General features: G+C 38.0%; 1 protein-coding gene across 1 annotated transcript in view; it reads right to left on the bottom strand.

The window, feature by feature from the left end:
• Positions 1–7,616: 7,616 nt before the first annotated feature.
• The window catches only part of LOC126179332 (condensin complex subunit 1), a 221,110-nt gene continuing 201,069 nt past the window's right edge, over positions 7,617–27,657 (bottom strand). The window contains exons 21-26 of the mRNA XM_049924600.1: positions 24,029–24,171; positions 23,343–23,475; positions 22,979–23,243; positions 17,279–17,408; positions 8,882–9,009; positions 7,617–8,025 (exon numbers count right to left, since the gene is read on the bottom strand). Coding sequence (XP_049780557.1) covers positions 8,894–9,009; positions 17,279–17,408; positions 22,979–23,243; positions 23,343–23,475; positions 24,029–24,171 — 787 coding nt within the window. The 3' untranslated portion in view covers positions 7,617–8,025; positions 8,882–8,893. The remainder of the gene's footprint in view (positions 8,026–8,881; positions 9,010–17,278; positions 17,409–22,978; positions 23,244–23,342; positions 23,476–24,028; positions 24,172–27,657) is intronic.

Raw genomic sequence — 27,657 nt, 5'->3', positions numbered from 1 at the left:
ACCAAGAAGAATTTTTACGCCCCCCTCTGGAATTTTGGACATTTCAGTTTCACGTTTTTCCCAAAACTTTTCTGCCTTCACAGATTCTTTTTTGTTGTCAATGTCAGTAGGTGAATGAACATTAAAATGTAAATGCTTTGTTGGTGTGCTTAATTCCTATGGTCATTAGTCTGTTGCTGATTTGATTTACATCTACAACAGAGTCAAGGATGACCTTATTCACAATAAAGGCCATGCCAAATAATGCAGCTCCTTTGTATATTTTCTTACTTGTTTTGCTTTATTATTATTATGGACATAACCCATAAGTGTGATATGAGTAAAAGCAAGTAAATACTTACCTTTCATTCAGTTTTAGTCAACTTTTAATATGCATGTACACTTAAACATATGGAAAACAGACGTAACCAGAGCTGGTCGGCACACCCAGTTAAGTGGCTAGTAAGTTGGAGTTTTCAAAAAGTGCGCTCCTGGTTATCTCCAGTACTGCCATAAGAGGTGGAGAGAAACTTGGAGAAGAATGAGAGGTCATTTGACTGACGAAGAGCCACCCAGCAGATGTTGAGTTATAGACTAGACAGCTGCAAGTGGGAATTACTGTACAGTTGAATGAGGCTACTAAGAAATGGAAGCAATGGTCATTTGACAAGAAAAAACAGCAAACATTTTCACACTGGAATCTATTGTTTGTGTGGCATATAGCTAAGCACTTTCCCTGAATACTATTCAACTTGCTATCACGAAACACATGCTTGCACATGCACATGGCCACGCAGCCGTGCGCGCGCCCGTCCACCCACACACTATACTGTAATACTTTAAGTAAGTGACATTGTACAATATCCAATAATTTAATATATATCAGTAACAAAGTATCAAATTACAGCTGAATAAACAAAGAAAAACATGAGGTGGTACAGTTTTTATAACGTGAAATCTGAAGGATTTAGGTTAATAGAATATTGCTGAAATTTGACTTTGAAGTTTAGGTTACTGATGATTGCACAACAGGTATCAGACAAAAATGAATCATAGATGCTCCCAGGATGCAGCATTCAAAGACAACAATGCCATTGTTATAAATCTTTGTCTTGGATAGCATCACACTATATTAAATCTCTTACAGGAATATGATATGAACAATGCTGTCACAAACTAGTCATGAGGCAAGTCAGCAAAACACAAAACATTCCACATACAAGAAAAAAAGAGCTACTTAGATTCTTGCTGAGGAGGGATACTGTAAAGGTGCAGTTTGAACAGGTAATTTCTAGTAGTTAGTACCCACTGTCCATTTCATATTTTCTCAATGTAAATAATTAGTATTCTTGTTCTCTTAACAATAGATTATGCAAAACAGAAAACATCGAGAGCAATATAGACTGACTACAAATTGATTTTACCTATATTTGAAGCTCACATACAAATGAATGCCACAAGTGATTTGCCACAGTTACAGAAAACAAAATAAAAGAAATACCAAGGGAGGAAGTGATGAAATGATTTTTTGAGCAGGGTGAGGACGACGGTGGGGCTGGGGGAGGAGGCGACAGCGGCAACTCCTTGAAGATTCCCCTGTTTCTTACACATAGCACTGAGAAGGATAAAAATACAACAAAAAAGTGTATTACACAAAGGAATGGCTCATTTGGTAAACAGTATAGGGTGAGCACTTCACAGATATTAGTGATAGCTCAAAATGAAACAAAAATTAACTCGTGAAGCGCAGTCTCTTCTCCTGGAAGATATGGGAGGAACAATAGCACCCTTTGTAGTTGTGTGAAAAACGCCAGTACTGTACCTTTTGTGGGAATCACATTGTGGCTGGAAACAGGAATAATCTGATGAGTATTTACTACTTCTTTACATTAATGACTTTCATCAATATTATTGCGTGTTAAACAAATTTTTTTAGTAAAAGGTGTCAATGAAATTTTCATTGTCACTATAAATGGTTCCTAACAAGTTAACTGTCATTGTGCTTCTCACCATATGCAGTTTAGAACAATTCCACCCAAAATAAGTACAAAATATGAAAACATGGAGATCAAAAAGACTAACAGTGTTATATTCTTCATTTCATATTGACAATAAATTCACTTGAGAGCGGCATACCATACAACTATCAAATCTCTGTCACGTGAATGTTTCCAGCCAAAGGTGACGAAAAATCAAAACACTAACACACATTGTTTACTTCAATTTCATAATGTCTTAAGAGTACAGTACATAATTTTGTGGTAATTCATGAAGTATAGCTAAAGTTTTTGTGGCCCAGTCTTTCACTATGGGGAAGAATGTGCACTTTCAGATTTGAATCCTGGTCCGACTCAGTTTTAATCTACTAGGAAGTTTCACCACTGCACAGACTACACGACACTGTGAAGGGTTCATTCTGGAAACAATATAGCCCATTTACATATGCCGTACAAATTTTCACTATACTACTTTGCATCTGATAGTAACCATATGAATGTTTACACTTAATTCACATAATAGTGCCTTAATTTTCTTGCAGCTTCATTCAAATGGTTGTATCATCTGTTTGTATATTAATAAAATGTTTGGTAAGAAATAATTTGTATTTGGGGGTGCGGGAGAAATTTTACCCACAGTAACAACATAATTGCCTCAGTAATGTAACTAATATCTCTTGTTTTCCTATTTTGTGATCTAGTAACTGAACTTTCTTGTTGTTGTTCAGATACCTCACACTCTGTGGTTGAGGTTGCTAACGCAGACTTGTCTTGGTTCATTTGGGTTCTATGGATTTAGAAATATAAATTCACAATAAAAAATAGAAACAATGCAACAAGACAAGAAAATAAACATACTTATCCAAACTCAGATCTTATGCCAAAAAATCTCCATAAAATAAAAATAAGCACACATGTATACCACAAATCAATATGTGAGGAGAAAATGAGTTTTGATGCAATTAAGTTGCAAGTAATAAGGAACCATTTATAGTGACAATGAAAACTTCATTGACACCTCTTACTAAAACAATCTGAATCTAACACTCTGAATCCTGGTGGTGGAAAAAAGTTTCACTGGCAGTATTTGGCTGGCAAGGATAGGAGAGGTGGCGGCATACAGGAGGGGTGGGCATGAATCCTGCACGTGTGCGGTGCACTTGTACGTGTGCAGTTAACAGGTGTTCTGCATGCGCACGGGCAAGCTGGCCACCCGCTTCTCTCCCATCATACCGTCTCTCTGCTCCTTCCTCTGTAAAGCGTTTTGTTTCCTAGCTTGCTTTATTGAATGAAGGAATAAGGTTAGTAGAAGTGCTTGAAAGAAATTATGGTTTGAAAGAGTACCTATTACCTACGATACATTTTATTTAATTATCACAGGTGGAGTTTACAATACGTTTAATGTCTGGAACAAAATTTCTACATACAGACAAATGCAAACAGTTACGTAAATTTTTATCACTGATGTTTGCTCTTAACTGAGACTTACTAATTTTCATTACAGAAAAAAAATCTCTCACGAACATATGTCAAGCTAAACACTGACATTATCTACGCAGCTTCACGATGGAGACGAGGAAACTCTTGCTGTAGAAAGTTGTGATAAAAGTCTATTACACGTCTTGCCAAAAGGAACTTGTCTCTCAGACGAGAATTACACTGTAGATCTATTAATTCCATTTGCAAATTGGGATGAATATGATATATCCCCAAAATCGCTTGAGAAATTCCTCTTTTATTGCACTAAGTATGGAAACATATTCTTTGCAATTCTGTTCTCGCACAATAGACAGAGTAGGGAAATGCACTGTGTTCCCTGACAAGAGCTGTCGTTCCCACAGCTCAAGCTTGCGAGTGAAAGCTTGCACCTTTTCAGCCATTTCACAGATCAGCTGGATTTTCTCCTTGCAAACTTGTGTTAAATGCATTCATGTGTCCGGTAATGTCCACTAAAAATGCAAGGTCAGCAACCCACTCTGGATCTTCTAACTTGGGGTCGTACCTTCCTTTGTCCTTTAAAAACTGATTTATTGTTATTCTCAGCTCAAAAAATCTCTTGAGTACATTACCACAGCTAAGCCAGCGGACTTCACTGTGGTATGGTATGTCACCGTACTCTTCCCCAATTTCAGCTAAATATGTGTGAAACTGTCAGTGTGTAAGTCCGTGGGATCTCAAATAATTGACTGCCCGAATAACCACTTGCATGACGTCCCCCAGTTTTTCTTCTTTTGCACAGAGCACTTCTTGGTGCAAAATGCAGTGGATACTGTACAATGATTCTTCTGTACGCTATAGTTTTTTTCTTAGTAATCCAACAAATCCCATTTGATCCCCTTTCATTGCAGGTGCTCCGTCTGTTGTCACCGACACCAAACGTTCCCAGTTTAAGCCAGCTGAACTGACAGCTTCTTCAATGGCTTTTAGGATGTCCGCACTGGTGGTTGTGCTTTTTAAAGATTTCATATCTAAAAAATCCTCTGTTATGTGTAGAGCAGTGTCCACGCAGCGGACATAAATCTCTAATTGCCTTGAGTCTGAAATGTCTGTGGACTCATCAAGTGCGATGGAAAATGCAATAAACTCCTGCACTGCACTCCTTAATTGACAGTAAATGTCTCCTGCCATGGCACTTATACGACGACTTACAGTCCGCCGAGAAATAGTGATAGCTCGAAACTGATTTGCATTCAGTGGGCAAAGTAAATCAGCACCATCATTGATGCACTCCTTTATAAACTCAACTTCAGCAAATGGTTTTCCTGCGCTTGCTACATTAAGCGCAATCTTATAACTTGCACGTACTACTGGGCTATCATTGTTGTCATCCTGAAAAATTGAAAACAGTGATCCATAAAATGTTGAATCGGTCAGATGAGAGACATGATGAAAGAAAGTCGCAGACCTCTCGTGACAACAGCGACTTACGTCAGATTCATCTAGTATCATCAGATCGCTCTTCTTAAGCTCAATTTCCCCTACCGCTCAGAATCAGACACTAAATAGTACTCGTCCTTGTGAAATTTATTATAATGGCGTTCAATACTCAACTTCCACTGACCAGTGAGAATACTGCCGTGTATTAAACATTTCGAATTTTCACGTTTTTGCATGAAGAAAACATGATTCTCCCATTCCTTTTTAAAAGATAGCAAATCTCCACTTCTCCATTTCCTTGATTCACTCTGCATTTTCCGGATCTTGAAATACACATTCACTATGTAGTGGTCGCTTTGGATCAACGTCCGCAGCTTAGCCTGGTACTACACTGCCGCAACCTGCTGGCTGTCGCCACTGCCCTGGTTGATGATTGCACACCAACAGCACATGTGCAGTGCTCTGCGCTCATGAGCAGCGTGCAACGTTTGCCCACCCCTGGCGCACAGTTTCTGACCACCAGGCTTTGGGTCAACGTCCTGGTGTAAATACCATACCTCTCTACACTGTCTCATGAACTGATGGTGTGACATTATTGATGGTGATCCTCCTATTGTTGGATGGGGATGTTAAGCTTGGCAGTCCCCTTTATGTTATTTACAAGGAGTAAGCCATGTGTCGCAACAAGGTTTTACTCTCTTGCTTCTATTATCATCATCGTCATCAAACACACACACACACACACACACACACACACACACACACACACACACACACACACACACACAGTATTACAAGTATTGTAATGGAAATAACCAATATAAATCAAATCCGAGATTTGTTTCTCCTTCATGTGACGATCATATTCTTGGCCTATCTAAAAACATCTCTAAAGACCATACAGTATTTTCTGTAATGAGCTACCAGATTTGGGTTTCCCGAACTATTCCAGGCTAATGTCAGAATGATTTCTAAGAGGACCATGGCGGACTTGGTCCACTTCCCCCTCTCACTGCATCTATGGAACACAGTGTATGAATGGGTGCACAATGTAGGAAATATAGTATTTTCTTTTCTCACTTGCCAAATGGGAAAAGGTTTTGACCTGTCATGTTAAGTTTTGATTCAAGAAGTACTTGTTCTGTAACTGTATGGTGCCTATCACAGAGCATCTTCGTAATACTTTTCTTCCTCTTTGATCTTATCAATGTCCCACCTACAACTTGCTTCTCATTTAAGCTTTGAGTCGCATACCCATTTTATCTGAACATCACTGGACTGCGCCTTATTTCTAACTTTCAGTTTTTCTCTTGTATATTTCATATTAAATGTGCAACTTAATTGCATCCAAACTAATTTTCTCCTCACATATTGATTTATGGTATTAAGCATGTGCTTATTTTTATTTTAGGGAGATTTTTTGGCATAAGATCTGAGTTTGAGTAAATACGTTTATTTCGTTGTCTCATTGCATCGTGACTATTTTTTATTGTGAATTTATATTTGTAAATCACAGAACTCCTTTGTTGCCAGATTTTCCTGTTGCCATCTTGATCCTATTTGTTTGTACGAAGTCCTTGTGTGGCTTGTGGCTAATTTGTGCACATCTTTTTATGGTTATTTTTTGTTTCTGTTGTTTGGTTCTGTGCCATTCTTTTAGTATCCTATCATTCATTATTTGCATTAATTTTTTGTTCAGTTTTTCCTGCCTGTGTTGAATCAATACAGCCTGTATCATTGGTCTGCTTGTTTAAAAGAATGATTGAGATCCTGGGTTTGCTGTATGACTGTGCCAATCATAATTCTTTTTAGTAAACCCACGGATCATATTCAAGGGATTTTTTTGTGATGTGAAATATGCCAGCCTTCCACTGAACATCTATGTGAGTAATTCTTACAGATACATTGTATACTGAAATTCATTAATACATTAAATTAATTCAGTAACACATCTAATTCTTTAGAGACAATCATAAAGCAGGATTCTCAATGCAAGAAACAATGCCATGGCCATTTGATATGCACCTTTGATAAAATACTAATTGTCTAAATTTTTTCATTCTACATGGACAACTACCTTTACTGAAAAGGTACAACATTAATGTTAAATATAGATTCCATATTATGCTTTAAAGATAAAAATGTTGCAGATTAATGTGTAATTTTCTGAGAGGCCAACCAGTCAACTATGACCAAATGTAATTCAACATTTAAAAGACACAGCAAGCAGTGTTTGATTTCAGTTCCTGCTTTGTAGCCTATGCCATCTCTAACTTCTCTCCTTACTAAAACACAATTCCATTAAGCTGCACATCCCTCCAGCGCATCATTTAGTACTGAACCTCTACTGGACTCAAGTCTTCACTAGCCCATATTCTCTACCTATTCTGTTGCTCTGTGAATTTATTTCTCCTCTCTAGCCTGTCTTGCGACTTTTCATTGAGTGTTGAGAGTATATGGACTGTAACCGTAATGTTTTCTCAGTTGTCTTACACAGTACCTCTGCTGCCCCCTGCCCATCTCATTTGCTTACCTTTGCCTCTAAATTATGTGTAACATTCAACTACCCTTAAGTATATCTAGTACGTTTTCTCTGGGCCCATCACATTCAGCACATGACAAGTGTTTAACCATTTGTAGCTCAACATGTTTTGTTTCAAAATGCAGTAAAAGTAGAATTCGGTTAGAGAACACAACAACACAAGTTTTAAAGTCATTTTCAACTACTTGTTTGATAACAATAAAATAAAAAGACACTTATGATACTAGTAAAAACTAATTCATTCATACTGGCAGCAATACATAAAATGTGCACATGCACTTTATCACTATGCAGAGATACTGTACATTTAATTCAGTGACCAGTTAACTAAATAAAATCCTGTACATATAGGACTAACAGGTCAGTTATACAATAATACAGAGACCCACTTGCGGAGAATCAGTGGAGAGTTAAATATAAAAATTAATAAAATAATTATTCCTGTGTTCAAAAAGGCAATTTAAAGTTGTCATGCGTATTGACACATTAAAATAGTTGTGTGCCAGCATGAAAGCATTTGTAGCCCTTCTTGATTGTACATATTGCACTTTGTCATGTTTTGTTCAATGTATAAATTATGGGCTTAATTGCAGGAAGCATTTCCCCTATGTCAGTTAAAATAAATAAAACCTGAAACAAACAAAGATACATCACTGAAATTATTACCAGAATTTAATATTGTGTAATGCGAAGTTTTGCAGTAACACAAACACAAGTACTAACATCTTAATAACAAAAACAGCAAATACACCCTGCAACCAGTAACTAGCAGTAATATTCATTTTCTGGTAACCCAACATACATTAAAGATAACAGGGGCAATGAACAAATAGAAACACACTTCCAGTTGCATTACTGGTCCAACAACATATGTAAATATTAGTTCTGTCTTATGCATGCTTCCCATCTGGAAACTAACCAGTCAGGCTGAGAGAGAGAGAGAGAGAGAGAGAGAGAGAGAGAGAGAGAGAGAGAGAGAGAATGTACAGTAACAAATATGATCCATTCTCTCATTAGATATATTTGCTGGCCATTATTGTAGCTTTGGATGTTTGTGCACGAAAATAGCTTTGAAATCTCTACAGTGCTGTCACATATATATTCCCCACAAATATATTATACTTGAAAGATAAGTGTGGAATGTGCCATCATTTAAAAACAATTCTACAGTTCAAAAATACAAATGCTATTCATTTGAAATATTTTACTGTTAATGCTTCTTTAAATCAGTTTAATAAATTCAGTACCTAAAAATATTTTTTAACAGGTAGCGAAGTAGTTACAAGCTAGCACGAATTACGTAGTATTCAAAACTCAACAGCAAAGCCTGAAGGTTGCAATGTATTCCATAATAATAAGAAAAGAGCTTTTATTTACTGCAATACTTTTACCAAAGACTGATTATTAAATTTTCTACTTATTATTGTCTGAATGGTGGCTCTTAAGAGTACATTCACAGCATGTCTGTGGACTATAGTGTACATACCTAAAAGGTTTCTCATTCTTCCAAGTCACTACTCTCAGATGTAGAAGAAGGTGTTTTTGGTTTTCTTCGTCTAGGAGTTTTCCCTTTTTGCGGTTGCTTTTTAACTGTTGATGGTGCCTGCCTGGTACCTTCAATAAAGCAACCAACCATGGTATTTATTACTTACAGGAAATTATCACTTGCGAGTGAAACAATGCTTCACTAGATGCTTCTGTTCCAATAATTGCAGGTAAACCATTCCGTTTGAAGTTATCATTTGTATATCATGCCCCACATGACTATTTTCCCCACAAAAAAAGACACTTGCACATGCGTGCGGGCGCACGCGCACACACATCCCACAAAAAAGACACTTGCACACACACACAAACACACACACACACACACACACACACGTAAAGTTTTTCAGTGTTGTTTGTGTGGGTGGTGCTTTGAAAATTCTCACATAACATTCAACTGAAATTTATCTCCTACTCAGTGTGTTTTGTGAAGAAACTTCTTTATTTCTACAAAAAATATAAGACAATTTTTGGAGAATCTTTCACTGTCACTTAAATAGAAATCTCAGTTCCAACATTTAGCTACTGCACCGTTTTAAGTTTACTGAACACTGAAGAAGCTGTAAGTAAGTATATTGATCACCATAGTTACTGCCCCCCACACGAGTATGGGGGTGGGGAAGGAGCTCCTGTTTGTTAAAAATCAACATGCTGTGGGAAGTGTCATCTCATACGTCCAGTATGCCCCCGTACTTGAATTGGTACAATACTAATAATCTGTAAGGTATCTCAAGTATTGCTGCATGAGGTGTTTAGCACCTGGTCTATGGGCTGTGTTCTGATGCTAATAATGTCTGCTAATGACTGTAGCTCAGCCTTGCAAAACAGAACAATTTGCATGTTGGTAATATATATCATTCATAGTAACTGGAAGCCAACATTAAAGACTGGTTTGAATATTTCCCAGAACATGATACCTCAGGCAATAACTTCTGCATCAAATATTACTAGTGATTCTTTTACCCATTATAATATACACAGTGCACTTGGAAATAATCAACATGCTAAATTAGTTATGGGCTATACTCATGTACAAGAAAGGGAAGAATGCGATGAAGAGAAATAAACATAAACTGAATGCTTATGTAAGTGATGATTTTACATCAGTACTTTTACATATTTTTTTAAAAGCATTTGGGGATGTTTTACCCACTATGTGGACAGATCACATTAAAACCAGGTTCTTGGTAAGTCATCTTACAGGACCACTGCACAATAGGGTATATTAAAATTTGACAAATTTAATGCTTACAAGAACTCTGAATTAGAATTTAAAGGTAATTACTGGCGTGAAGAAGTGCAGAAGAAATTGAGAATGGAATTATTAGGATTTCAAACACATAACAATACTAATTACAAAGGATACAGAGGATTTGTAGAAAATCAATTAAGTAAAGCAAAATACTCTGGTGACCCAATTCGTGAGAGGTACTTGTTGAAAGTTATTTTAAGTCAACTGCCATGGAAGGTGCATGATAAGTTGATAGAGACAGAGTAGGGTAAAGTAAATTATCTTTTAGGCTACCTAAAACAAAGAGATACTCTGGAAAAAAATAAATCCAATAGACAGCATTGCAATAACAGCGCAACAAATAACACCACGAATAGTAATAACAACATGCAGTCTGGGGGAAATCCTATAGGTGATACTAATGACCAACAGGGAAACAGGTTGAGAAACAGAGAGAAATAATCATAACCCTGATAATGGAAACCAATTCAGTAGAGCTGTTAATCACCAAAATATTAGTGAAATAGAAGTGGAAAAATTATGTGTCTCCAGGGTGAGGCTCAGTCTCCAGAAGTGAATGATAACGATTCGCAAATTTGAATTCCTATTTATTAGGATACAATAACAGCACCACTATAGGAAATGAATTACTAGAGCAAAAAAGGAAGACTCTACCAAGAAATACATCCAGCCTAAATGACGAGGATCGACAGGCAAAATAGCAGTGTATTATTTTATAATCAGGAAGTGACTTGTGTGTTGTAGTCCAGAACTTTTTAGAACAGTCCGATATGATGCATGCATTTCCAGTGTGCCGGTAACTGGAATATAAGTAATGGTTATTACAAGATCAGTAGGTAAACTAATCCAATCAGAATGACTATTAACACTTAAGCTAAATGAATATATATTTCACTATGCTATGTACATAGTAGCAGGACTGAACGTACTTGAAATATTACGCACTGATAGATTGACAGGCCATAAACTTACCTTAGGCTTTCAACACAGCAGTATAACATTTCCTTAGGACAAAGGAGAAGATATTGCGAGATTGTATTTCAATATTTATCACATTTACTTCTAATATCATTACAGCGTGGAGGCAAAGTTTTTTGTTTAGCTCGAACCACCAACTATTTGTATAGCCATTCGAATATCTGTCTTCCTGTAGCTATGTTACAGCATACTGAGCCAAGTTTGAACGATGAAACGGTGCTGATGCCCAGGTAAATTGTGCAAATTGATTTATTACTTTTGTAAAAAAAAGTTAATAGGGCTGAAATTAATGCTTAGCTAATAGCAGCATTTTTATGTGCACTGTTCTGATTTTAAATATAAAAACATGCAAAAAGCACTTGTTTTGGGGAAGTTTTTGAAGTGCATCACTTCTATTTTGAACTTTTACGAATTGATTCAAACTTTGCACGAAGGTAGATAAATGGATAAAGTAAAAATGAAGTTATTTTTACCAAACAATCCTTACCTGTTGCCAAGATATGATGATTTAAAGTCAAGCTAAACATAATACATGTTTTTCTGGCAGGTTTTTGAAGCATACCACTTCTAAGTTTCAAACTTTTGCAAACTGGTTCAAATATTGTAAAAAGGTAAACAAATACGTGTAATTAAAGGTCATCCTGTAGTTTTGTGAAAGCTTTATATATATTGCCAAGGCATCGGCACGGTTCCAAAGACAACAAAAAAAAAAAAAAACCTGTACCAGGTTAGTCGTCACCCAAGTAAGCAAAAGTCTACCTCCGTTGCCAAGCTGTGGTGGTCTAAGGCCAAAATTATGGAGGAGTAAAATGTGGGAAGAAAATGAAAATTTTTTTCATCACAGCACAAAAAAATGCAAATATGTCACGCACAGAGTTAGGTATGTAATAGAAGGGAACTAACTTTTGGCACTCCTGCATCTTACAATTTATAGGCTTCATTCTTGTAACACTTATTGCTCTAGCTCAGGTAAATGAAGGTCTTAATAATGTGGAATGGACTTACATTGAAGAAGTATAGAGGCCATTAAGACTAATACAAGTAAATCTTTGGGATTAACGCCACAGGGAAAGAAAGAATTGTTAGCTTTTCTAAGTAAGTATATGAGTATTTCTTTGCTGAGACCAGCAGTTATTAAAGATTTTGTTTGTATGTTAAAGATACTACCTGATACATCACCTTCTATAAAACTATATCCAATATCAGTGGCAGCAAAAACATCTATAAGTCATGAGACTAACAGAATGTTAACAAGGAATGTTATGGAACATCTGACAGTTGTTGCAGTAGCCATTTAGTTGTAATTAAGAAATTAGACTGATCAGTAAGACTGGTACTTGAGCAAAAACAGTGAACAGAGTAAATAAACCTGAATGTGAGAGAACCCCTGTCATTGAGGAGTTGCTAACTAGATTAGCGGAAATGAAATATATAAGCAGTGGGGCATGCTATAAACACGCCAGGGATTAAACCAGACCCAAGCAGATTAGATGCAATTAGCCACTGCCTACGACCGTCAAACAAGAGACAACTTAAATCATATTTAGGTTTTGTTGGGTTTAATAGAAAATTTATAGAAGACTGTACAAAATGAGTCACGTTTGATGGCATTTACTCAAACATAACTCACCTCGAAATGAACACAAGACTGTAAATCAGAATTCAATTAATAAAGAAGAGAGTAGTGTCAGTATCACTTTTAGTCTGTCCAGATTTCAATTTACCATTCCACTTATTGACAGGTGCATCAGATTATGGCCACATTTACCAAATGAAATACAGAGATTGCCGAACAGCTTTTTCAAGTAGAAGTTTGACCAATCAAACAATGACGCCCAGTTTACTGGTACGCAATTCCATGAATTTATGGCTTGAGGAAGTGCGAACCACATATTGATTTCAAAATACCACCCACAAGCCAACCCAGTCGCGAGAGAATTATGCGAGAATAGAGTATATTAGGGAGAACCTATTATGCCAATAAACCTTCTAAGCAGGTAGATTTGGTAACAGACCTTGAGCAGGTGATGAATGAATTGCCACATTCTGTAATGCAGATTTCACCAATAACACTAATAGAGAAGCATGCTGAAGGGGAAGCTGTAACTAAAGACTGAATTGCCAGCAGAGGGTGAGGATGACAGTATTAGCTGACATAGAAGCAGGCAGGAAGAAAGGCAAGTGAAGTGTACAAGACTTATGGATTTTTGTCAGAAGTCAGCCTAACCATAAATTAACAGCACTGAGTCAAGGGAACAAGAGGGATATGGTTAGTAGTTGCTCTAATTTATAAAATTGGAAATTTGTGGTAAGGTCTTATGTGACCAAACTACTGAGGTCATTGGTCCCTAAGCCTACAAACTACTTAATCTAACTTATGCTATGGACAACATAAACACCCATGCCCGAGGGAGGACTCGAACCTCAGACGGGGGGAGCCGCAAGGACCGTGACAAAGTGCCACAGAGATAAGTATGTATGAAAAACAAAACTTTGGTTGGCGAAATAGGATATCAGAAGCTTTCATAGTGGGCAATAACAGGTAATATGTTAGGATATTGGATTCTGAATCCAGAGACCAATGAGCCCAAATGACACTTGTGTAATAATGGCACGTTATTGATGCTGTGGTAGAGCTGTATCATAGCATGCTACTATCATTATTTGATTTAAGTAAAAAATTAAGTGAGAATGTTCTGGGTATTAGCCCAAGAAATATGTGAATCTGAAAAGGATTAGGGGAACATAAACTCAGTGTGGCCTCTACAGTGAGTTCAGTGACGAGTACAATTGTTAATGAAGTGAGGAGGACAAAGTCTGTCCATGTTTGTAATTACGTGACCAAGTTCCTGATTGTAGTCCTGAATTTTGGTGTGAAACAATATGGAAAATGATGAAATCTAAAGCATTACAATTACACGTGATTGTGATTATGTAGTAAGATAATTTCTGATTTTTTCAAGAGGATAAAAAGTGCGGGATGGGTTTCTATAGTTTTCTAGGGGAAGGTAGCTGGAAGTAAAATAAGTACATTAAGAACTGGACAACTATAGTTGCCTAGAAAGTGGCAGCTAATGTTGTTACAGACACACTGATAACGCATGGAGCATTCGGTAATTTGTGAAGTGTTTAGATCTAGATTACTGTCACTGGATAATGACTATTCGGATGTTGTGCATTCACAGTTTTTTAAACTGATGCAACTATACATTGTATCCGAGTGTACAGTGAACTGTAGTAAATGGGGTAACCAACAGTTTAGGAGTATAGGGTAGTAACAGTTGGGTTGCTTCCGCACTCAAGAGTGGTTGTAGCGTAGTAGTTGGTTGTAGTGGTGGGCAATATGTTGGTTAGAAGCTAAGCTTTGCCCTACAAAAGCACATGATCATATAATTATAAGGCCTTAGTCGTCAGAGACAGTGGGCACAGTGTATATGATTTGTGTTTGCATGAATGCATGTGTGTTGCCTTTTGGCTGAAAGCTCAACATGAATGGCAGTCTTTTTGTTGTGTCTGTCTACAACTCTACATTATCTCTATATCATGAGCAGCAATTTTTCCTTTTCATAATACAGTCACTATTCCACCTTGGATTTTCCATTGTTTATGGGTATTGTAACTCATACTAAATAGATGCAACCTAGGACAATGGGGAGATTAACAGTATTGTGTAGTAACTACAGCAATAAACAATTCAAATAAGACTTGCTGACAATGCAAGCTAGAGAATATAATTTATGAATGATTTGTATAGTGTGCACATAGCACTTTCAAAATGTGTGTTGTATTATTTAGACTCTGTGTAGAATAAGAAACAAGAGACAGTTTTGTTGTAGTCAGTAGGTTAAGAAAAATAGAAGTATTATGAACACAGACATGATTACTCAATTACATGGGCAGCAGATATGAGAGCACAGAATTATTTTATGATTTTGGAATGTGCAACTAGAAACTTGCACGCTTGAAATTTTAAATAACTGAGTAATAGTGCTCAATGATATTCAGGATTTATTAAAATGAATTAGTTATGTATTTAACACTATACTGCATTTGCTTGTGCATTCTTTAATGTTTGAGGTGCTAAAGGGAGATCGTACAGTGACACAAGACTGCCCCTGACGTGCTTATGTCATAACAAGTATGTGTCTCTGAGTCTGCAGCACCATGCACCATGCCATGAAGATCCTCCTATTGGAAGTTCTGTGGTATTGGGCTTCCAAAGAAGGAACAGCTTCTCCGAGATGTGAGACAGATGAGAAGCAGGTGGTTGTTACACAGGCTTTGAATAGTAAGCACATAAAATAAGACAATTGTAAAAGTCTTTGTTACATCTAGCTACCCAATAAACAAATTTGTTGCCTGCAACAAATGGATTCCCCCATACTTATTAGTACAGGGGGAGACTGACTTCAGATTTCCAATTTCACTCTCAAAGTTGTTACAATCGATACAGCTAAAATTATTATTATTGTAGAAATATTTGAAATTACGAAATAACAGGCATACTTAACATTTATATTACTAATTGCACAATCTAACACTAATTATTAAATTTATTTCTGGATTCACTTTATAAAATAATGTTATAGCTTGGTGATGATGCTTCTTTTGCCAAGAAAGTTTGTAAACTCTTTTGCTTTGTAAACTCTTTGGAATTTGTATCGAAGAATGTAGGTACAGCGGGCATGTCTCTGATGGAAATGCACATATATATTTAATTTTTGTTTACAACAATGTAATTGACAGTTTTATGATAAAGGAGATTGTGAAGTCAGTGTGATATAGCAAATGGGATAAACTAAAAGAAAATCACAGCAACAGATAGTAGTCCATCAATTATTTAGTCTTCTGGAACACAATAAGTCAAAATTTCAGTCTCAAGAATGTACCCCTAGACGCAAGAATTGGAGCCAACAGCAAGAGAAAATGAAGATAAGTTTTTCTTTTGTATATCTTACTCCTCTTGAAGCTTTCAAAACTTGTGCAGAGAGTGAGAGAAAGCGAAAGAGAGAGAGAGAGAATTTTAATGGTGACATTTGGGAGGATAAGATTACAATGGGCACACGAAATGAGGCAGAGGGTGGCAAGCACATAACAGTGAGAATTTTTTTTAGAGATACTCCTAACGAAGGGAGCTTATAGAATGTTTACATACATCCAAGGTGAGACAGAGGCATGAATCTAGTGCTTGAAATGCCAGTGGTCACTGCTTGCTACCTGTCATTAGTCTGTAGCAGTATCTTACTAAAAAAGATGCCAACAACACAGGGTTGGCAGGAGAAAGAAAAACATACTGTATCATCATCATCAAAGATGGTTTCTGGTTTGATTTACAACATCACTGTTTGCAACTATGGAAGGGTGGGTGTGGATTGACATGTGTAAGCAATCAATCGTCCCTCACTCAGTACATGAATGGAATTTGAAGAAACCCTAACCGGTACAATGGGAAGTACTGTCAGCTATGTGCTTCAAAACAGTTCGCAGGTGCACAAACTACCTACAATGGAATGTTCAGCTATGATAAAAATCTGCACAGTAGAGCCAATGGAGAGGAGAAGGAATCAAGATTCGATAACACCAATAGAGATGGTAATAACAAATCTTACCATTTGCGAGGTCCAGATAAAACTTTTTATGGGATGAGTGGTGTATACAATCTGGCTCAGTCAAAATTATGGAAGGTTCCTGATTTTCTGAGTCACAATGAAAATGACTTAACTCTGGAGGTGCAAAACCAGATATATTACAAGTGCAGCAAGGTTTCTTTTATTTGTATGAAGACTTAATCTGTTGCTCACACTTATGGTTATCTCAGGAGGAGGAGGAGGAGGAGGAGGGGGGGGCGTAGTAATCTGCAGAATAGCCTGCAACATATCTACCAGGACCTTTCGCCAGTAAATTGGAGGATGAGGCAGATGTTCGTTACATACAAACTGGCTGTTGATACACTGTACACTAACATTTCCTTTTTAAACTCTATATTTAAATTTATCATATTTTTGTCATTTGGTGAAAATAATGGGGTTGAACTGAACTAAAACATTTTCTGAAGTAATGAATCTCACCTTATAGAATGGAATGAGACTCATACAAAAGGAGGCATACCTCTTCGACGGTACGGTGTCTTTGTTGTTCTTGGTGGCCTGTCTGGTTCTTGCTCGTCACCATCTTGCTTTTTCTCACCCGTTCCATTTACAATATCCTGAATATATGACTCCAGTTCACTGCTTACAGCCTGAAATACAAAAGAACGAGTTCCAAATGAGATTTCATAAACTAAACAGCAAATAATTTAAAAATGAAATTGACATTTGGAGTTTTGATCAGGTTGAATACATTTCTTGAAGTCATAAGTAAACAAAAAACCACCGATGTACAATGTAGCTGCACCACCCAATGTCAATATGGAAACTGAGTAGCTGGTACAACATTAGTGGTTAATGCTTTTGCCCCACTACCCAGAGGATACTGACTATCAAGAGTGCCCCCGTAATGGAACCGTCCGAAATCTGCCAAATAAGCCAGCCTGAGTATGCTTTGATGCAGTCTGTCTTGGAGTGTGATAGATGTTTGGCTAAGGTGTTAAACATCATTTCTGAGGAGCAACACGTGTGCAACCCTTCTTGTATATAAACCCAGGTAGGCCCCTGGCAGCTTATGTGTAACTTGCCTTTACAAAAGTAGCAATGACTCAGTATCCATAACATGTGCTAACTGAACCGTGAAAATTTTCATAATTAGGTGAGTGTCTGGGTTTGTTTCAACAATGGAACACTTACAACAACTTTTAATGCAAACTATGCAGGGTTATCAGGAGCTGATAGCTGTACCAGAGGCAGTGCAAGTGTTAGTGAATGTGGCAGGTAGATCTTCTGCATCACCTGTGTTAAATAGCTTTTTCATCCTTTAATTAACAACATGATGAATGGATGTGCTTACTACCTACGATTGCAGTTATACAGGGTGTTAAATAACTGTTAGTGTTGGCACTGTAAACTGTATTCACAGTTCTGGTAAGTGCAACAGATACATTAGTTTTAATGGAACCAGAGAAGTGGTAATGCTGGCCTGCGTAACGATGAAACTACACTGTAAAAGCACTTCACGCACTTATCAGAACACAACCTAGTTCCACTATAATTCATGAATGCACTGCAATTACCCAGAATTGACTTACAGTAAATACAGTGAGAGATGTTTATTGCATGCCATATCCCTGGACAATAACAGAGAAATGTGACCTCAGTTGTTTACTGTAGTCCGCAAGTTATTTGTAATGGTAAAGAGCTTGCAGTAAAGAGATGTGTTTCACAGTAGTGAAAGTGAACAAATGCTCTAAGTTCTTACGGTATGCATTTTAGAGGCCCTGTTTGCTGGAATTTTTTTTCCTTGTTGCGGTCTACACTACCACCTCTCATTGTCAATTTTCAATTCATGTTCTTGTCAGGAAATCCTGAACTGTATCACCTAATACAAAAACTGGAACCATTAACAAATCCAGCAGAACTTGAGTTCTGCAGAGGATTTTCTTTATTATTGATTGCTACTCATTTCAAAAGCAGATACAGTTAGGCTCCAGTGCCTGGAGGCTGTGGCCGTAGTATTATTATTATTATTTATTATTATTATTATTATTATATTATTATTATTTTTTTTTCAATTTTGGAAGGAGGACTTTGTCCAGAAACGTAATATTTTAGGAGTCTCCCTCATTTTTCCTGTCTGCTACACAATTCCTCCTCCTCAAACAAATAGCAATCTATCCTTTCCATATTATTGTTATTTCATATAGGTTTTTCCATTGTTATATTCGTAAACAACAATAATAAAAAAAAAAAAAAGATCATATGGCACTGCCGGCGGGGAGGCCCCATCCGGAGAAGTTCTACCGCCAAGTGCAAATCTTATTGCAGTGAATGCCACATAGGGCGACTCGCGTGCCAGTGATGAGGATGAAATGATGATGAGGACAACACAAATCCAGTCTACAAGCGGAGAAAATCTCCAACCTGGCCAGGAACTGAACCCGGGCCCGTGGCATGAGAGGCATGCATGTTACCAGTCAGCTAAGCAGGCGGACTTGTAAACCATAAAATAATTTATTTGATATGCCACAACCATGGTCTACAATATATTATGGAGATAATATGGGACTTTTAAGCCTGTTGACGAAATGTTACCTTTTGAGAACTTTGACAAAATACTGTAATTCATGTTTGTAAGCAATTAGTTTCTATATCAGATAATTAAAAACATATGAAAGTTAAGTGAATACATTTCATTTCATTCCAAAAGTGTAGCCGAAAACTCAACTGCTTAAGATGTGCTGACAATCAAGGAACTGACTGCTAGTCTTTGCTACGCACACTGAAGCACCAAAGAAACTGGTACAGGCATGCATATTCAAATACAGAGTTATGTAAGCCCGGCAGAATACGGCACTGTGGTCAGCAACACCTATGTAAGACAACAGCTGTCTGGGGCAGTTGTTAGATTGGTTACTGCTGCTGCAATGGGAGGTTATCTAGATGTAAGTGAGTTTGAACGTGGTGTTATAGTCAGCACACTAGCGATGGGACAAAGCATCTTAGAGGTAGCAATGAAATGGGAATTTTCCCGTACCACCATTTCATGAGCGTACCGAGAATATCAGGAATCCGGTACAACATCAAACCTGCGACGTTGCTGCGGCTGGGGAAAGATCCTGCAAGAATGGGACCAACGATGACTGAAGAGAAATGTTCAATGTGACAGAAGTGCAACCCTTCTGCAAATTGCTGCAGATTTCAATGCTGGGCCATCAACAAGTGTCAGCGTGTGAACCATTCAACAAAACATCATCGATATGGGCTTTGCAAGATGAAGGCCCACTTGTGTAGCCTTGATGACTGCCTGACACGAAGCTTTACAACTTGTCTGGGCCCCATCAACACAGACACTGGACTGTTGATGACTGGAAACATGTTGCCTGGTCGGATGAGTCTTGTTTCAAATTTTATCGAGCAGATGGACTTGCACGGGTATGGAGACAACCTCATGAATCCATTGACCCCGCACGTCTGCAGGGGACTGTACAAGCTGGTGGAGGCTCTGTAATGGTGTGGAGCGTGTGCAGTTGGAGTGATATGGGACCCCTGATACGTGTAGATACAACTGACAGGTGACACGTACGTAAGCATCCTATCTAATCACTTGCATCCATTTATGTCCATTGTGCATTCCAATGGAGTTGGGCAATTGCAGCAGGACAATGTGACACCCCACATGTGCAGAAGTGCTACAGTGTGGCTTAGGAACACTCTTCTGATTTTAAACACTTCCACATGAACATTATTGAACATATCTGGGATGCCTCGCAATGTGCTGTTCGGAAGACACCTCAACCCTCTTGCACTCAAAGATTTATGGACAGCCCTGCAGGATTCATAGTGTCAATTCCCTCCAGTACTACCTCAGCCATCAGTCTGAGTCCATGCCAAGTCATGTTGCGGCACTTTTGTGCACTCGCGGGGGCCCAGCACAATATTAGAAAGGGTGCCATCTTCTTTGGCTCTTCAGTTTATATATGCCTTTCAATCATATTTAGAGGATTATTACAGCATGAAAACCTAGTCCTTGCTCATGAATCACTTATCACAGAGCCTAGTGATTTCGATGATCAGGAATGGTGTTTTACAAAAGAAGATGACAGCATGTTTTTGTAACTCCATGCAGCTATGCTCCAGCTTTTTTCCGTGTCATAGTCAGATGCTATTCAAGGAAAACAATCAATTCCTGATAAAATTATGTAACTGGATAGATGATAAACCTACTCACCAAGTGGTGGCAGAACACACACATAAAAGACTGTTATGACTGGCAAGTTTTCGGAGCCAGTGGCTCCTCTTTCAGGCAGAAGGGTTGAAGGGGAAGGAAGAAGGGCAAAGGAAAAGGACTGGAGAGGTCTAGGAAAAGGGCTAGGTTTCGGGAAAGTCACCCAGAACCACGAGTTAGGCGGACTTACTGTATGGGATGAGAAGGAAAGACAGATGAATCAGTCTTTCTTTCTTGTCCCATAAGGCAAGTCTCCCCTGACCCGGAGACTGATGAATCAGTCTTTCCTTCTCATCCCGTTCGGTAAGTCTCCCATGACCCGCAGTTCTGGGTGACTTTCCCAACATCTATCCCGTTTCCTAGATCTATCCAGTCTTTATCCTTCACTGTTCTTCCTTCCCCTTTAACTCTTCTGCCTGAAGGAGGAGCCACTGGTTCCGAGAGCTTGCCAATCACAACGGTTTTTTATGTGTGTGTTCATCCGCCGCTTGGTGAGTAGGTTTTTTAATCTATCCAGTTAAATACTTTTATCAGATGCTATTCAGTAATACTTACTTACATGCTACCACATTTGATAATCTTAGCTTCTTGTCATCACTGTAGTTTAATACACATTACTTTTACCTGTGACTACCACTTTTCCTTTTCTTTTATTAAGAAGCATGTATTGCATCGCAAATGGGCAAATCTGACAAATGCTCATCTAATCTCTGCAATTTATGAAAATCTTCCTCCACAATTATGCTTTGAAAGCTTATATTTCGGTAACTCCTTTTATTTTCAAATTATTTACATTCCAAAACAGAGGTACAGTGCACACTGGCTAAATGCTAATAAGATTTGGTTACATTTTTGTTGATATTTTGTTGCATGTATGCGAAAGCTATCTACTTCTTCTTAGTATCTAACCTAAAGTATTGTTTTCTTTGTGTTAGACATCTCTACTAACATGACTGAATCTTCTAGATCTTGTCTCTGGAATTTACAGAAGACAGTGCAAAATTTGAAGCATCGGTGGAGGTTCATGGAATACTGAATTTGTTATTGTCAGTGAAGTCAGTTCCAGGAATCAGGTGAATATTCTTTCCAGTCAGACTCAGCAATGAAAATATCACAAAACAAATTGATCAAATAGGGAAGAGTGACAGATTTTAGTAACTTTTTTTCACTAACTCAGAGTGCCAGAAAAGCCATGTCAATCGTAATCTCATTTATGAAAACTTATGTTATTTTGTATCCTCAATCTTTCCTTCTCATCTCGTCTGATAAGTCTCCCCTGACCTGGGGTTCTGGGTGACTTTTCCAAACTTTACCCCTTTTGCTAAACCTCTCCAGTCCTTTTCCTCAACCCCTCTTCCTTCCCCTTTTACCCTTCTGCCGCAAGAAGGAGCCACTCGCTCCGAAAGCTTGCATGCCTAAAACCTTTCTTTTATACTGTGTTCCCCTGCCACCACTTGGTGAGCAGATTTTATTATCTGTCCAAATACACTATACAATCAGTTACAGTGTTTCACAAACAAGGGAAATTCATTATTCATGTTATTTTTGTTATTAATTTACAATTCATTAGCACATTTGTTCATCACATCTTCTTCATTTTTGTTGGTCTGATCAGTCAAGAATCATTTCTACAATTACCATGTGCCAATAAACAAAATAATTGTGTTTAAAATAGTATGTTCAGACAACAGTAAGAATTATATACTAATGTTTCAGTCTAAATGTTCACACATACAATCACAAATTATAAGTAACTCAAAAGAATACAACATTTTGCCAATTATTAGCCATAGTTGTGATGAGAGAAACCAAAGTAAGACCGTGTGTGTGTGTGTGTGTGTGTGTGTGTGTGTGTGTGTGTGTGTGTAGGCATGGCACCATGTAACTTGTAAGTAAGTAATGTGTTCTTTGCTTCTCTGTTTCAAATCTTAACACAACCTCTCTATACATCCAATAAATATGCAAAGATGCAAGTGGTGTAATGCATAGTACCTTGATTTCCTGTTTCGGATTTTTCATCGAACTGCTGACAATGTTCATGAAATAGTCAAATACTGGCTTGTGATGGAGTTTATCTGCATAACATTTAAGGTTTTCAATGAGCAAATAAAGAGATTTCTCATTGTAAGTCAGCAAACTCATACAAAAGGCTAGATTAGCTGCTTGCTGTTCAGTAGATGCAGCACCTAATCGTTGACACAGCTTTTCTATCAAAGTTTCCAACTGCCTTTCACGGTGAATTAGTCCCAATATGAATCTGAAAACGAATTGAACATGAAATGAACGTGACAAACATTTAGTGGCTCAAATTCATGATTCTGTACTTCACAACATTGTGTACAGCATTTATACTTACTTCAGAATTGTGCGAAATTTACTATCATCAAGGTTAGTTTCAGGATGTGTCAACTTTGAAATAATTTCTGGTAGTGTATTATATAAGGCATTACCCTTCTGTGAAAGTTCATAGAAAAACACCTTTGCTGTATCTGTGGGTGGAATATAACAGGATTATATTACAATTTCACCATACGGAATTACAAGTAATTCAAAAATAGAGGCTGCTAAAGGACAAGGCAATGAACATTTTTTCCCACAGTGAAATAAATTACATACAAACAGAGGAAAGAATGAAAACAAGTTTTACAGAAGAGTAGCCAGATAGGCGACTGATCTCCATTTACCTAGAAGACAATATATAAGCAATAAAAACCTTGTAACACATTGCTCACAAGTTTTGGCTGTTTTTCAGGAACATACTATTTCACTTCAGGACTTAAAAATTAAAATGGTATCCTGATATAGGGAACACAGAAAATATAAACTAAGTTAGAGATGTTGGGAGAAAGATGGAATAACATAATTGGAAAGGGAACAGTACTTGGAATGTGTAAAATGTAACGGGGAGGGGGAAAAACAACAACATTTTACGTAACTAACCATGTCTTTTGCAAATGAACATCATTAAAACTAAACTTTACAGAGCGGTGTACTTGATTTTGGTGAAAAAGATAGACAGTTATACTTATGTACAACACTTACATGAAATTTCTGGATGTGCATCTGTTAAGCATAAAGCTATGTCTGCTATTTGAGTCCTGATCTTCACCATGTCATTCATCACCAAGTGAGTGAGAATCAGTACTGCTGTTTGACGCACTGTATCTGATGTTGTATCTCTTAAACTGTAACAAGAGTAAATAAATACTACTATTTATGACAATAAGCTATCAGTACACAGTTCTTGTTTCTCTGCATTCAAATATACTTCAAAGCAAGAATGTTTTACATACTTTCAGCCAAGGGAACAAAAAAAAAAAAAAAAAGATAGAAAGAAAGTATGTTACTGATTTGTTGTCCTATCCATTTTCATTCTATCATGTAAGATGACAAGAGAAATCGCAGCATCAAAGAAACGGTGGGTAGCCAGCCATTTCACACCAGGAGAAAAAAGTACAGCAGCTCAGTATTACATTTTTTCCTCCAACAGTGCTGAATTTTTGCATGTAACAAATTTCATGAGTGATTCTTTGAAGAATAACGACATACTGTTTTTTTACTAAACGGTGTGACTATTTCTAAAGAAGACAATCCTGGGCCCACAGCTATTCAATATAAAATGTCGAATCAAAACATCTTGTGCCATCTGAATTTCTAGTTATTTTATTTGACCAATCAGTTATGGCACTACATTACACCACCTTCATGCCCCCAGACTGACATGGAGGAAAAGTTCCACCTCTGGTCCAGTCAAAATAGCGGCCAGCATTCAGTGACTGGTATCTGCAGATTTTTGACAGTTATCACTTCACTCATCATTGTGTCAAAAATCTATGGATACCACTCACTGATTGCTGCACCTATTTTGACTTAACCAGAGGTGAGATTCTCCATACATGCTGGTCAGGGGGGCTGAAGATGGCATAATGTAGTGCCAATACTGGTTGCTCAATAAAATAAGAACTGTAAAACCAGACACCTGAATGTGTTTTGATTCGACATTTTTATTCTGAATAGTAGAAACGTCGATTCTCAACAAGTACCTAAATAATAGTGAAAATTGTGCTATCTTTTGGAAGAATCATTTTCCGAGCTGAAGCGCAACCCCCAAGCCCTGCTAACTATACGGCTACACTGTGCAGTCTCCGGAACCATGGTCCTGGTATTGTATAGTCAGCTGGTGCATATGTAACAGCACGTGTGTGTGTGTGTGTGTGTGTGTGTGTGTGAGAGAGAGAATTCGTGAGGGGCCAAACTGCTGAGGTCATCGGGACCTAGACATACGCAATACTTCAACTAACGTAAACTAACTTATGCTAAGAACAACACACACACCCATGCCTGAGGGAGGCCTCGAACCTCTGGCGGGAGGGGCCGCGTTATCCGTGACATGGCGCCTCAAACCGTGCAGACAATCCACGTGGCTTCAACAAAATAGTTACAGCTATTGAGGAACAAGACACTGTTGATTCATCCCATATTAGTGTACTGAAGAATATATATGTTTATATGTTGATTATATAGCCCCATTAACCATCATCGGGATAATGAGAAACTCAGAAATGAAATGGGAATCAGGCAAGCAGATTCCACATCACCAAAACTATTCTCAACAGACCTAAGGGAGCTTTTAAAATCCATAAGCTTGGGAAACAACGAAGGAACTCATGTTAATGGACATTTCCAAACCCTTTTTATTTTGCTGATATCACTCTTGTATCCTTAAAACAGATACCTGCAATAACGAATGGAAGATTACAGAAAGTTTGAAAGTGGACATGAAAAATCAGCTGTGATAAGCCTGAAATAATATATAACCAACATACCAAAAGGACAATAATAAAAATTAAACGAAGTAGCACAACCGGCTGAAAAGTTCTTACATTTAAGGCAGTTGAAGATGACAAATGGATGAACTGGGGTCTGTATTTGCCAAATTTACCTCTTTTTGATGGAGATCTGCTGCAGAGATTATGCCCCTAACTGTTTCTAAATGCTAACAATAATTTTGATTATGCTTTACTGTAAATCTCATCAAAGATTCCTGTTATCTATCAGTCTTCTACCTACCGTATTTACTCGAATCTAAGCCGCACTTTTTTTCTGGTTTTTGTAATCCAAAAATTCGCCTGCAGCTTAGAATCGAATGCAAAGTTAGCGGAAGTTCTTACGCTGAATAGTGATACAGTCAGAAATGAAGCAAGGCAACTAACTAGATTTTTAAATATAAGAAGACTAATTTCTGTGCAGAATGTAATGTACTAAAGAGGAGAATATAATGTATTAAAGACGCGTTTGCAAAGATTTTCAAATGGAGAAAAATTCTCACTAAACTCTTGTTCAGAACATCATGTATCATACGCAGTCTATTATTTGGTTCTTGTTGATCATTATCAAAAAAAGCAGCAGTGTAAGTAACAACAAATAGCAGTCTCTTGCCATTGTCTCGCTTATGAGACAATTCCTCCCTCTTTTTTTTTAAGCCACGGTCGCGTGCACAAAAGCAAGTCATGCCGCGAGCGGCGACAGAATGCGACAAACAATGCATGACACAGTACAATAATGCATTTTCAGCTTAGAGTGACAAACACCTATAACAAAGAGAATGGCACTTATCAGATCAATGCAAAATAAGCAATCGATTCAAACCAGACGAAGCAAGTGAAAAATGAAGGGTACCCGTATAAATACGGACGGAATGCCTTTTTTTTGTTTTTTTTTTTTGTTTGTGGTTTTAGGGCGCAAAACTTCTATGGTCATTAGCGCCCAGCCCATGTCTTAAGACAGTAAAAAACCGAAATTGAAAACCAGCAGCAATGTGAACAAAGTCATAAAATAGGAGAAACTAAAAGTAGAAGGAATGCTTAAAAATCCACTACAGGAAGGGGGGTGATTGTCCCCAAAAAAAGGTTCAAATGACTGACGCCATTTCAGTGTCACTAATAAACTGGAGAACGCGGTCGGCGGAGCGCGTGTCATCTGCTAAAATCGACGATAGATCAGGCGATAGCTGTAGACGGGAGCGTAACGGATTAAAATAGGGGCATTCAATTAAAACGTGTCTTACCGTCCACAGCTGAGAGCAGTGGGGACAGAGTGGGGGAGGATCGCCGCTTAAAAGATGTCGATGGCTAAAACGACAGTGCCCTATCCAGAGTCTAGCTAAAATTACCTCCTCCCGACGACGCGTTCGGGAGGAAGAGGTCCAAGCGCAAGGAAGGGCTTTCACTTCCCGCAATTTATTACAGAGAAGTGCCGACCAATGCGCATGCCATAAATGAGCAACTTGGCGACATAAACCGCTCCGTAGATCGGTGAAGGGAAGCGACCGAATAGCTGGCCGAGGAAGAGAGACTGCGGCCTTGGCCGCTATATCAGCCGCCACATTCCCACAGATACCAGCGTGTCCCGGGAGCCAGAGGAACGCCACCGAGACGCCCCTCAGGTGGAGCAAGCGCAGACAGTCCTGAATCCGGTGGACCAGAGGGTGCACAGGGTAAAGAGCTTGGAGACTGAGGAGAGAGCTGAGAGAATCTGAGCAGATTACGTACTGTATCCGCTGATGGCGGCGGATGTAGTGGACAGCCTGGAGAACAGCGTAAAGCTCCGCAATATAAACCGAACACTGGTCGGGAAGCCGAAATTGATTTGGGGTGTCGCCAACAATATAA

Source organism: Schistocerca cancellata, chromosome 1 (assembly GCF_023864275.1).
Source record: "Schistocerca cancellata isolate TAMUIC-IGC-003103 chromosome 1, iqSchCanc2.1, whole genome shotgun sequence".
NCBI lineage: Eukaryota > Metazoa > Arthropoda > Insecta > Orthoptera > Acrididae > Schistocerca > Schistocerca cancellata.
Note: the sequence above shows the minus strand (reverse complement) of the source record. Positions and strands in the feature narration are given on the sequence as shown.